The sequence below is a fragment of the Halichoeres trimaculatus genome, unplaced genomic scaffold, assembly GCF_033239565.1.
Source record: "Halichoeres trimaculatus isolate MK-OKI-2021-1 unplaced genomic scaffold, fHalTri1.1 fHalTri1_scaffold_9, whole genome shotgun sequence".
Lineage (NCBI taxonomy): Eukaryota > Metazoa > Chordata > Actinopteri > Labriformes > Labridae > Halichoeres > Halichoeres trimaculatus.
In genome coordinates, this window is record NW_027437188.1 from 13,097,714 (window position 1) to 13,110,123 (window position 12,410).

General features: G+C 43.2%; 1 protein-coding gene across 1 annotated transcript; it reads right to left on the bottom strand.

The window, feature by feature from the left end:
* Positions 1-5,298: 5,298 nt before the first annotated feature.
* On the bottom strand, positions 5,299-12,037 carry LOC141798308 (Na(+)/H(+) exchange regulatory cofactor NHE-RF3-like). Its single transcript, XM_074680185.1, has 11 exons — positions 11,999-12,037; positions 10,478-10,505; positions 10,011-10,072; positions 9,719-9,930; positions 9,442-9,513; positions 7,339-7,471; positions 6,874-7,010; positions 6,585-6,792; positions 6,042-6,238; positions 5,790-5,960; positions 5,299-5,495 (listed from the first exon to the last, which is right to left on the bottom strand). Exons 1-11 carry the CDS (start codon positions 12,012-12,014, stop codon positions 5,463-5,465), a joined length of 1,269 nt encoding a protein of 422 aa, XP_074536286.1. The 5' UTR covers positions 12,015-12,037; the 3' UTR covers positions 5,299-5,462.
* Positions 12,038-12,410: the final 373 nt, after the last annotated feature.

Below are 12,410 nucleotides of genomic sequence, written 5' to 3' on the forward strand. Positions count from 1 at the left end.
AGTGAAGAAACAAAAATCTATGTAAGGGTCAGATGTTTGGTCAGGGGCTTGTAACCTGACATTTATACATGAGGCTCCACTTTAATCCAGTTAATGTTTGAAGATCCTGGCTTGGTCCGGGTTAAAACGTATAAAAAAAACTAACGTCAGCTTTGAGTCTTTGTGAAATAATCAAACTGAGAGATGTTTAAATCCTAGTTCCTGCGTTACATGAAGGAAACTAAACGTTCTGCCTGAAGGGAAGAGGTGCTCCTCTGTCTCCTGATGAGGGCAGCCACGACACTTCCTGTGTCTGAGTCTTTTATTGAAGACTTTTATTTTGAAGGACTGCGTGCTGTCTTCATGTGTGCCTCCTGATTTAAATTTATCCCTGAGTAAATTTATCTTATCCCCAAAGAAACAGCACGGCCTCACCTGTGCTCCACCTGTGCTACACCTGTCCTCCCACACAGCTCATGATCCATGAGATGAGTGTTGAGTGCTGACAGATCAGTCTGGGTCTCATTTTTGTTCCTGTTTGTTGACCGCTCTGCTCACATGTTGTTTCTCAGCGTCAGAAATCTGTGAGATGACGTCACGCTAAAGTTCCTGGAACACACAGCTGACTTTTTTAAAAATTATTATTATTACTGATGGTTCATCTAGAGAAGGTCGGGTCAAAGTTCCTCTGCAGAGCTTGATCATGCTGCTCTCAGTTTTCAGATGTAGACCCCAGACAGAGCACGGTAACAGAAGCGTGTTTATCTCTGTTGATCCAGACTAGTCAGGGATCTGGAAACACTGAATCAAACTGTGGTCAGAGTCAGACCAGATCAAGAGCAATCAGAGAAGCCGGTGTTTCAGAGAGAAGAGTAACTGTAGTCTACGGGCAGTGAAGGAATCAGCTTCTTTTCTCTGCACAACACAAACGTCTAGTTGTTTATCGTCTTCTCTGATCAGGATCAACAGGATTGTGAAGTCGCCTCTTGTTGGTCAGTTTGTTTCTGTAGCAGTCGCCATCCTTGGTGGTAAATCCTCGTGTAGCTCTTCAAACCGTCGTCCTCTGCTGTTCTTCTGATGTTGTGTCAGACAGTAAACGGTCAGTCATGAGTGTTGGTTTCCTCCCAGATAACCCAACTGTAACCAGACTTCGATGCATGTTTCGTGTCTAGCTGCAGGTTTCAGCCTTTAAGCTTAGGTTTTATCAGTGGACGCTCTCAGGAGGATCCAGGTGTATCTTTATCATCTGGCTGAGTGATGCTGAGTCACTTCACCTGTCCTCACCTGCTCTCATCTGCTCGTGGTCCTTCACATGTTTCTGTTTTGTCCTGAGAGATTTGAAGCTGCAGTGGAAGTTTAATGAAGAGAGAAATAATTTACCAGCATGCATTCTTGAATGATGACACACAGGTTGTTTCCTTCCTCTCAGAGTCTCTCTGCTCGGACAGAATGGTGACATGGCTCTCGACCATCTGATCCTGTTTTAGTTTTCAAAACAGCAGCAGCAGGCCGATGATCAAGAATCAGACCCAGACTGTCCAGACATCCTCACAGCTTGTTGTTGTTTGGATGAAAAGTCAAAAAACGTCTTGACCTAAAGACTTTGTGAAACCAGCAGATTCCTCCTCTGAAGCTGTTCCTTCTTCGTTCTGTCTACTTGAATCCTTCGTCCAGCTTCTGTCTGATGCTTTCAGTCTCGCCACTCAGCGCAGGAAGAAGCCGTAGCATAGGCTGTGCGAGCAAAGCGTCACGCTAACTCCACGCTAACTCCACGCTAACTCCACATGTCACACATGAACACTGTCTGCAGAGAAAAAGCTTTGAAGTAAATTATTTAATATATTTTTAGACCTGTTTTCTGTCCCTCAGCATGCTCCTCTCACACTCAGACTGTAAATATGTGACATAGAGACAGATCTACAGCCCGCCCTGACAGCAGAGTACCACTGTATAGAAATTGTATTAGCCTGCACATTTCTAAGGCTGTGAAGTTCCTTTTATTTTTAAAACTTGCATACAAATGTGTATATATTTTCTTGATTTGTACCCTGCTCACGGCTCTGTGGAGGATCCACAGACTCACAGAGAGTGGATGAGCTGAGCTGAAGCCTTGTTTCTGTCCCTCTGCTGGGTGAGCGTGTGATCACAGGAGCTCTGTGTGAATATGTACATAAAGGACTCACCGTGTTGGTCTCTACCTCTGCAGCTCTGAATCCTGGCTCTGTTTACCCCCACGCCACGCCGCTCTCACTTCCTGTGGGGATCCAACTCAAACACTTGAATGTCTATTCAAGCTTTTATACTGAAAGAATAAAACATACTTCCCCTCTCCTCCCTATGGAGTCACAAGAGGGACAAAAACAAGAGAAGAAGAAGGAGAGAGATGGACAAATTTATAAAAAGAAAAAAAAACTATGTGATTTGATCAAATTAAAAAAGTACTTATATATTTTTTGGATTTGTTTATTTCCAAACTTGTTTATTCATATGAAGAATATTTATTTATATTTCCATCAATTAATCCAACAATTTAACATTAAGTTGAATATTAATTTATTCCCCCAAAATTTAAATTATTTATATTAATATCATTATTTACTCGCTTCTTTTATTATCTAAAGCTCCTCTTCCTGTCGTTTTAGCACAGATTTAAAATAATCTGTTTAAACACAACATGAAGAGGTCTTTGTTTGTGAATGATCTCTGTTTTTGCCCCTCTAGGACTCCGTACCCCCTCCTTCCCCTCCAGGTGTGCTCACCTGGCTCTGAACGATCAGCTGTTTGTATTCCCCTCCTTCAGAAAGCCAAGGGTTCCCTGACTGTTAGTCCATCTTCACTCTTTGATAGATCAGACCTGACGTGGAGGGAGAGGCGGTGCTCACACCTGAGCGTCTGAGTTCAAAGGTCAGAGTTCACGGCTCCGTTCAGACCTCACAAACCGAGTCACAGTGTCAGAAAGAAATCTACAAACCTGCCAACATCCAGGACACATCTGTCTGTTGATTTGTACGCTGACAGGCTGCAGGGTTTTTAGTTTTAGTTAAAGACGACACCTTCCTCTAGCTCCCTCTGCTGGGGGAACAACACCTGTCGGCCCTGACCCGAGGTTTCCCCTGACTCCTCCCCTTTATGACTGAAAACTCAAGGTTGAGAGCGTAAACTCATTATGAAAACGTTTACTGAGGGAATAAATCAGCTGAGGAGGAGAAGGAACATTTACGACAAGTTGATTTATAGCCAGAGGAGTCGCCCCCTGCTGGATGGCAGAGAGAACACAGGATTAAAACAGAGATCTTTATTTTTAATTGGGTCTTTCCTGATGGGCCACACACAAAGTTGTAAAGTTAAAAGAGTATTACGCAAAGTGGTTTATGCTTTGACCAGCTTTTGAGAGTCCGGCCTCGTAAATCCTACTCCTGATGCTCAGTCTTTTAATTATGATAACAAGTTTCATAATAAATCTCATCAGGTGTTGGTGATGGTGTAGTTCCTCACCCCTTGTGGCCCCCTGGAGCCCTGTCCTTGGGTCGAGGTGTGCTGTGTGCGTCTGTCAGGAGTTTTCTCAGGAACGAGCTCAGCCAGCAGCGGTGCTCGCCGTTTCTCTCTCCCTCCACGCCGCCTGTTTGAACTCTTTGTGTAGATATTCTAGTTTCCTATCTGTTTTTTTTTGTGTTGGAATGAAGTACTTGAATCAAACGATGCTCTTTTTGGATAATTGTAGAGTTCTAACCGACAAACTTTGTGTGAGACTAACCGCAACGACGCAGCAACTACTGAACTCTTTGGATTCATATAATTTGCTGTCCTAAACGATGTTTGTATATTTGATGTTTTAATCAGATGACCTGTAATTTGAATAAAACTTATATATACATACATACACAGTACATAGATGTATCTATTAAACTCTGCATTGGAGCACTGGAAGTCAAAGTCAGGACTGGGTTTCCTCTTATTTGCAGACGCTGTGCAGCTACGACGAGCCGTTCAAACTCTGGAGACAGAAAAAAATCAAACCTGACGTTTAAAGAAGGTCCAGACCTCAGCTGAACAGAAAGAGAGACCAAACCTCATGAAAAGGTTCATCCCTCTCCAGCATACAGAGCTTAGCTTTTAGCTGTCAGAAGTCTGTGCACTAATCTGAAAGTGCAGCAGGAAGAGAAACTAGAAAGATAAATGCTTAATTAACATTCATCCAGACCTCCTGAGAAAAAAAAATAAAAAAGTTAAAGATTGGATCTTTGAAGTTTACATTTCAGCAGAAAAGTTAAAAGTTTCTGTAAAAAAAAAACACACTAACAACTTGATAAACATTTTATTTACAGACGTTCACAGAAATGTTAGATTTCCTGTACTGTCACATTACAAGCTCCACTTGTCCAGTTGATCATTGAAAACAGTTTGATGTTTTACACAGAGGATGTTAAGAGTTGACCCCCCTCACTCTGAGCTCTCTAAGTTTGTTTATAAAACATTAAATAATACTCATAAGGGCTAGGTCTGAGAAACTCTCATCTGGATGGTAAAGTCTGTTTCTGAAGAGACGCTTTGAATCTTTCTGAGCTATGGTGGCCCTGAAGGTCAGCTCTCAAAAACTTTAAGCCTGTTAAAAACTATTTCAACACAACACAAAAACCTTTTCATCAAAGTCCCACTAAACAACAACATTTAAAAAAAACACAACTCAAAAATAATGGGACACTAAAATATGGAGCCCCTGAAGTCCCAGAAAGAGTTTTCTTAACCTCTTAAAAGAGAACTGTTCCAGAAAGAGGTCAACATAATGCTTAATTTGAGTAAGTTTTTTGATTCGGAGAAGCAGTGGACCTTCAAGGCCACCGTATTTCTGTCAGCACACTGAACACTGCAAAGATACTGAATGGCACGGTCAACTTCAAGACAGTTATCCACATATTATTATTACTATTATTATTATTATTATTATTTTATTATTATTATTATTATTATTATTTTTATTTTTATTTAATCTGTTTTGGCTTTTAATGAACTGAGTATTTTCGGAATGACTGACAAAGAATCAAACTATAAAAACAATTCTGATTTGAATGAAGTTGAAGATATTGAACTTCAGATTTTACACTCATTTTTCATTCATTCATTCATTCATTCATTCATTCATTCATTCATTCATTCATTCACATGAACAGGAGATCTGTGTTAAGGTCTCTTTCAAACCCTGAGATGATGACTTATTCAGACAGTTTATTAAATGAAACTATTAAATAATATTTATCAAATTAATATTTAAACACATGAGAGTTTTCTTCAAGAGGAACAGAAAATATAGTAAAAGCTGTTGTTATAGGTCACATGATCAAACAGGCTGTCATGTGACCTGTGAATTTAAAGGTGTATTTCAGAGGAGGAGGAGGAGGATGCAGCCTCTCAGCAGCGACAGAGGAGACTGAGAGATGATCCATGATATCAAACTTCTCTAATTCACAGCCCATGTCTCTGCTTCATCACAAGAAAACTTCACCTGTCATCCCTGAAATCTGAAACAAACGAATAAAAATGAGCTCATGAAAGAGTTTTTAATTCCTAAAATGACCTATAGGAGGCAGAGTGATAAACTAAAAAAACTGAGTTTTAGTTTAGTAAAGAGTATTTATTTATGTAGGCTAAACTCTTCTTCCCGAACAGAGACACAGCTGATTATAAAGCCCACATTAACATCAGAGAACAAACCTGTGATCAGGTAAAACCAGGTGAGTGTTTTTCTTCTTTAACTCGATGTGATGATGAGTCTGAAACAGACTTTAGGGATAAAAAGCGAGGAGGAGTCTTACCTGTGTGGGCAGAGTGGGGTCAAAGGCACACCTGAGGTGAACACCTGAGCCTGTCTCCAGACCTGGGTCAGCCACAGTCTCTGTCTGGGACTCAGCGCTCACTGGGCCGGTCTGCAGTGTGTTGTCCCAGTTTATGAACTCATCATGAAAGAAGAGTGGAGACACACCCAGCTGCAGAGACACATCAGAGAGAAAGTCCTGATCCAGGTTCAGTGGAGTCCAGGTGCACAGTAAGAGCTCACCTGTGCTCACCTGTCTGTAGAACTCTCTCCCAGGTGAAGAGATGGATGTAAGGACCACTTTGTCCCCGCTCCGTCTGATCTTCCTCACGATGTCTTCGTGCTCTGCAGACTCCACAGCCTCTCCGTTCACAGCCAGCAGCAGGTCTCCATCCTCCATCCCCGCCCCCTCAGCCGGACTCCCAGCATCCACCTCCCTCAGGATGTGGACTGGATCCCCACAGACAAGACCATACACAAGAGAAGAGAGACTTAAAATCCGAGACCAGTCTGTATAGAGAGCAACAGCAGGAGGAACACAGTGCAGAGTAATAACATCTGTCTCCCATCATCACTGTGAGGAGCTGACGTCTGAATCTTTGCTTAACGTTTAAAACCACATAATTTAAAAGTGGCTCACGCTGATTCCGAGTTTATCCAGAAACCCAGCGCTTCACTCAGAGCTTGGCAGCGCAGGACTACATTCTGCCACAAGAGGGCACCACAGAAAAGAATGTAACCCTGAGTGCAGAAAAGTGTGTGAGTTAGTGTGTGATGGCGTTTCTCTGGGCCTCACCGATGCGTCGGCTTCCTGCCAGCCTCTCCTGTCTCAGCAGGAAGCCGTACCCGTCACTCCCCTTCCTCAGCCTCATGGTCTTGGCGTGGTGAGGGAGGCTGCTGGGCTCACACAGCACAGGCAGGATGACCATCTTCCTGCGGACGCAGCACGCCTCACCCTCACTGTCGATGACCAGCACCGTCACAGAGTCCCCGCCCCTCTTCACCTGAGAACCAATCAGAGGGCAGGGCTTACTCAGCGGTCAGCTGACACACAGGTGAGACTGAAAGTGTGTGTGTATGTGTACCGTTCTGCTCAGGGACGAGTGTGTAAGCGTTGTGGTCTGGACTCCGTTGATCTGGATCAGTCTGTCTCCAGTCCGGACTCCAGCTTTCTCTGCTTGACCATCAGAGACCGTTCGGAGCACAAAGTGTCCCCTGTGACCTGAGGACAGGTTTATAAAGAGGTCAGATTAATATTTGTCGCCAGGAGGCCTCGAGTTATAAACTGTCAGAGATGAATCATTGATTGCTCTGAACAATCATTAATCTGACGGGATCGTGCTACAGCAGGGACAACAGGAAAGTCTGGGTTTTCTTTTCTACAGGGTCCAGCTCTGAGAAGGTCTCTGTGCAGAGGTCAGCCTCAGAGGAATGAGAGCATCAGTCTGAGGGTCTGAGTCCCTAAGGAGGAGCTGGTCAATGAGTAGGAGCCTCCCTCTGTGACAGGTTAACTAACTCTGAGTCAAACAGTGACAGCAGCATGTCAGCACCTTCCACCAGGACCACAGACATCCCCAGACCCAGCTCAGGGTCTCTGCTGATGTGACACAGTCTGGGTCTGGACCAGATGCCCCTCTTAGAGGCCTGGGCTAAAGTCCGCAGGTCCACACAGAGAGACAGCGCCTGCGGGAAGAGAGAGGGATTAACAGAGTGGATCCTAAAGAGAGGAGGAGTTTTCCTGAATCAAAAACTATTAAAATCTCATATTTCATCCATAAATGAAAAAAAAAAAACATAACATAACACTGATTCACACACCTGATCAAAATGTTAGGACCAGTCAAAAAAATTGCACAAATTGTAAAAAAAATGTGAAAAATGTGTCATTTTCTGTCAGGTTTTCACACTATCAAGATCTCCTTGTGACAAAAGCAAAAATACTTTCTCTCTTTGAAAGTGGTCAAACTGTTGAGCTATAAAAGCGAGGTCTTTCACAACCCGCCATCGCTGCTGAGGTTGGACACAGCAAGACAGTCATTTTACATTTCTTAAAGATCCTGAAGGATATGAAACAAAAAGTCAAGTGGAAGACCCCCCAAAAATTCACCCTGCTGAGCCAGAGATCTGATTGGCTGTCCGTCGAGAGACAGGGCGATGCTTGACCCAAACTAAGGCCGTTAGTGGAGCCGACTGCAGCCCAGTAACTATCAGATGACGTCTGAGAGAGAAGAGCTTCAAGAACAAGAAACGTCTTTGAAGGTCTCGTCTCCTTCAGAGCCACGAGACTGCCCGTTTGGACTCTGCAACCTTGACGGTCCTGATGGCTTCCAGCGTTACTGGCATGACAAGGAGATCCCACTGGAGATGTTTTCTAGGCAGCACAGTGGAGGGGGCGCCATCATGATCTGGGGCTTTTTCCTTCTCCTTCAGTGATGGCTGGTTATGTGGAGATGTCGCAGGAGGCCTCCTCCATGACTGAGGGCCCTGGTCTGTGTGGTAGCAACCAAGGGCGTAGCTACAATTAGGCAAACACAGGCAGCTGCCTGGGGTCCCAAGATTCCCAGGGACCCCCAAAGCATCTCTTAAAAACTGGTTTATGAAGTTCTCTTCAAGTGAAAGCATTCAATTGAAAGCAATCTTACTTCCCATGCTTCAAAATACATCAAAAGGCTTAATCTTTAATGATCGTTTTGGGTACTCCCCCTCCTTTCTTATTCAATGGGCTATTCCACATTACAACACATCTGAAAATTTGATTCAGGAAGAAAGTGGTAAAAAACACTTTTTCCCATTATTTTTTCTTATATTCAACCAAGTCGGAAATAAAAACAATGTTGCTCTGAGATCTGAGATAAACATGCAAGACTTTTAGGATTTTAAGGACTTTATCTAGCCCAGGAACCAGGATAATTTTCTCAAAATCAAACTTTTTGAGTTAGTGTTAAACATTATTGTACAAAATCTCTTTTTTTGGATACATAACTCACTGGACAGGGGGTCAAATAAAAATACATTAAATTTAAAGTAATAGTACCAAAAAGTATGGTAACTGTAAATATCACCCCTTTCAGTAGATTTTTTTTCCCAGTTTTATTTTGTACTTGATATTTACATATTATTTTCTTTACTAAATTATGTTTTTTCAATATTTACCTATTGTAATGTTTTTCACTTCATACTTTCTTGTTTGTTACTGTTACTCTGTAAATTCCCCACTGTGGGACAAAAAAAGAGACAGTGGACCCAGGGAAGGCCAGTCTAGCTCTGAGAAAGATGAGTTACAAGGACATGGAGGGCCCCATTGACTGGGTTTGCCTTGGGCCCCCAAACGACTAAATACGCCCATGGTAGCAACGCTGCAGTTCACAAAGCCTGCCTGACAAAGGACTTCTCCCAGAGGAATAACCTCCCTTTTGGGGACCATCCTGTGTGTTCCCCAGCTCTAAATCACATTGAGAATATTTGGGGATGGATGGAGAGGGGAGTTGACAAAAATGAACAGCAGTTCCAGACAGTGGATGATCTCCATGAAGCCATTTTCACCACTTGGAGCAACGTTGCCTGGATTTGTGGGCTGAAACATCTGTGTGCCTCTGCTGATAAACCATGCTCAGAGTGATGTTTGAGCTGTCAGGTGAGTCCTGATGTCTTACCTGCTCGTACTCTTCACTCCCCAACACCAGCAGGAAGAGGTGAAGGCCACATGACTGGATCCTCCTCACCACCTGTCAGGTAAAGTCAGAGGAAACCAGTCAGACAGAGGTCTCTAAAATCTGTCCTCAACTATTCACAGAGTGTGAAGATAAGTAGAGCAGGTGGAGGAGGAGAGATAAAGGTGTATGAGGAGGAGGAGGAGGGGGATGAAGCAGCCCTGCTTGCCTGCTGTGACCCTGTGACCTCTGGATAACAAACACAGATCAGAGACCTCACCTTGCTGAAGTCTTTGTCTCCCACGTACTCCTCGTTGACCTCCAGCACTCGGTCTCCATCTCTGAGGCCTCCGTACTCTGCAGGAGTCCAGGGCTGAACACAGCGTACCTCCAGGCCCCCGTAGTCCTGATCTACCTGCAGCAGGAACCCGAAGCCCTGCTCCTCGATACGCTTCAGCTGACAGAGTCTGGGCACCAGGCTGCGGTCCGGCACTGCACACACATGGCTCAATGAGAACCACGAAAGACTGGAAGAGACTCAAAGAGGGATTCTGATAGATCCTCAGACTCACCGGGGTCATCAGAGATCACCAGAGCTGGGTTATCAATCCCCTCTTTGGGGTTGAAGGTGAAACTGATGCAGAGAGAGGAGAGAGTCTAATCATCTGACGTCAGTCTGCGGGTCTGAGGTGAAGACAGGTTTATCTGCTCTGACAGGAGACCCCTGAGCCTGCAGAGCTCTTTTATTATCACTGCAGACTTTAAAGCTCACAGTCAGTGCCCTGAAACACGAGGACAGGTCTGCAAAAGCTGCAGTCTTTATTTCCACTGCATACACTGGAGCTCCCTGATCTTAAATTGATCTGTTTCATTTCTGAAGTGAACGTAAAGATCCCTAAACACACTCAGCAGGTTTCAGCTCACAGACTTCACCAGGTTAACTAAAGGTGTAGAGAGAAGAAACACTACAGGAATCCTCAGAGTCAGAAAACACATCAGACACACATCTGTAAGCAACAGGTACAGGAGTTCAACTCACCGAGGGATTTCCATGGCATCCTGGCACACTGAGAGACAGAGACAGAAAGATTTAACTTCAGCAGAGTTTCATAAACACTGATCTTCATAACGTGATGAGAGATACAAGACTTCATGTCGCCACCTGAGAGCTAAAACAGGCCATAAACTCAGATTTTTCCCTTTAGATGACAAAAACACAACAACAAAACACATAACATGCTCCAAACCAGAAAACAAAGTTAAATATGAAGAAAAGATTCAAGATTCATCTGCTTTATACCACAGGCACACTGCAAAAAAAAAAAACAAACTGAAATATTATCAAGTGTTTTGTCTTGTTTTGTGCAGAAAAAGTCATTTTATAGTTAAGATAAGCCAAATTCACCTGACAAGTCCAGAAAATATCTAATTTCAAGTTATTTAAAGACAAAAAATGAGGTCTGAATTACTTGTAACAAGCAAAAAAAAAAAAAAAAATGTCTGCAAATGGATCAATTTTTTTTGCTTGTAACAAGACATTATTCTAGTTTCAAGCATTTTTTTTGAACAATTTTTTTCTTATTTCAAAGGCAGATTTTTCTTTTACTTGTTACAACCAATTCAGACCTTAATTTTTGTCTTAGTATAACTTAACACAATACATTTTTCTAGCCTGATAAGTTGAATATGACTCTTATTCAGTATTTCCAAAATTTTTTACTCAAAATTAGACAAAAACACTTGATAAATTTTAGTTTTTTTTTAAGCAAACCATAGCTACACTGCTATAGCTCAGAGAGTATAAGTGCAGAGCTCACTGCAGACACGAATGTTACCATGTATTTTATTTATCAATACGTGAGATTAATAATAAACAGATCTAAAGTGTTTAAACTTCAGATACTCAAAGCAGGACCTGCAGAAAAACACCACCTTCATGTCTTTAAAACACATCATACTTTGTGTTCACTCACTGCAGTGGATGTAAAATAATCACATCACAGAGCAGCAGAGTCTACATGTTTAGATCTCTGTACGATTAATAATAGCCAGATGATCAGGCTGATATTCACATGGTTAAAGGTCACCTAGCACACAGGCTAACAGCTCCCAGCTGTCGGTCAAAGAGGCCACGCCCCCTAATCCTCACAGGTGAGCTGTTTGTAAACACTCCCAGGCTGTAAACATCATTCCAACATGGAGCTCAATGTGGACTGACTCTCTGCTGACTCTAGTGGTCACTTAAGGAACTGCAGGTTTTGGTTCTTTCTAACGCACACATGATATATGAGATATGTATGGATGTGTATATCCTCTACTCTCTAGACCACTCAGTCCACAGACCTGGATAAAGTCTGTCAGAGCCTCGCCGTGAGCGCTCAGACTCTGCTGGCGTTAAACAGGAAGAAAACACACACATATACTCACGGAGGTGAGAGGGATTCAACCGCACAGCCCTGAAGATCTGATCCACATTCAGCAGAGCAGGGTTTTACATTTGAATATTTGAATCATCAGAAAGAGAAACAGAGACAGAGAGAGGTAAAGAGAGGTGGCGTACCTGTGGAGGAGCTCATGGAGTCCTGAGTGTGTGCTCCTCTCTGAGACGCTGTGATGGGACAAAGGTCCACTCAGGTAATAAAGAGTCTGAGCAGGTGAGAGAAGCTCAGCCTGCAGGTGGGTTAACCATTGACTCTGAGAGACAGAGAGGAGGTGGAGAGAAGGAGGTGGGGACAGAGAGAGGCCAGAAAGAGAAAAAGGGAGAGGACACAAACAGTTCATAAAACTATTTATCATCGTTGACTTCACACCAAAGCAACAACCAGGGACAGGTTGTCCAGCAGGGGGCGACTGTCCTGCAGTAAACAGTCTGTTTTACTGTCTGTGAGGATATCAGCTGATTTATTCCCTCAGTAAATGTTTCCTGATGAGTTTATGGTCTTTATCTCTGGTTTACAGCCTCCTTCATGCAG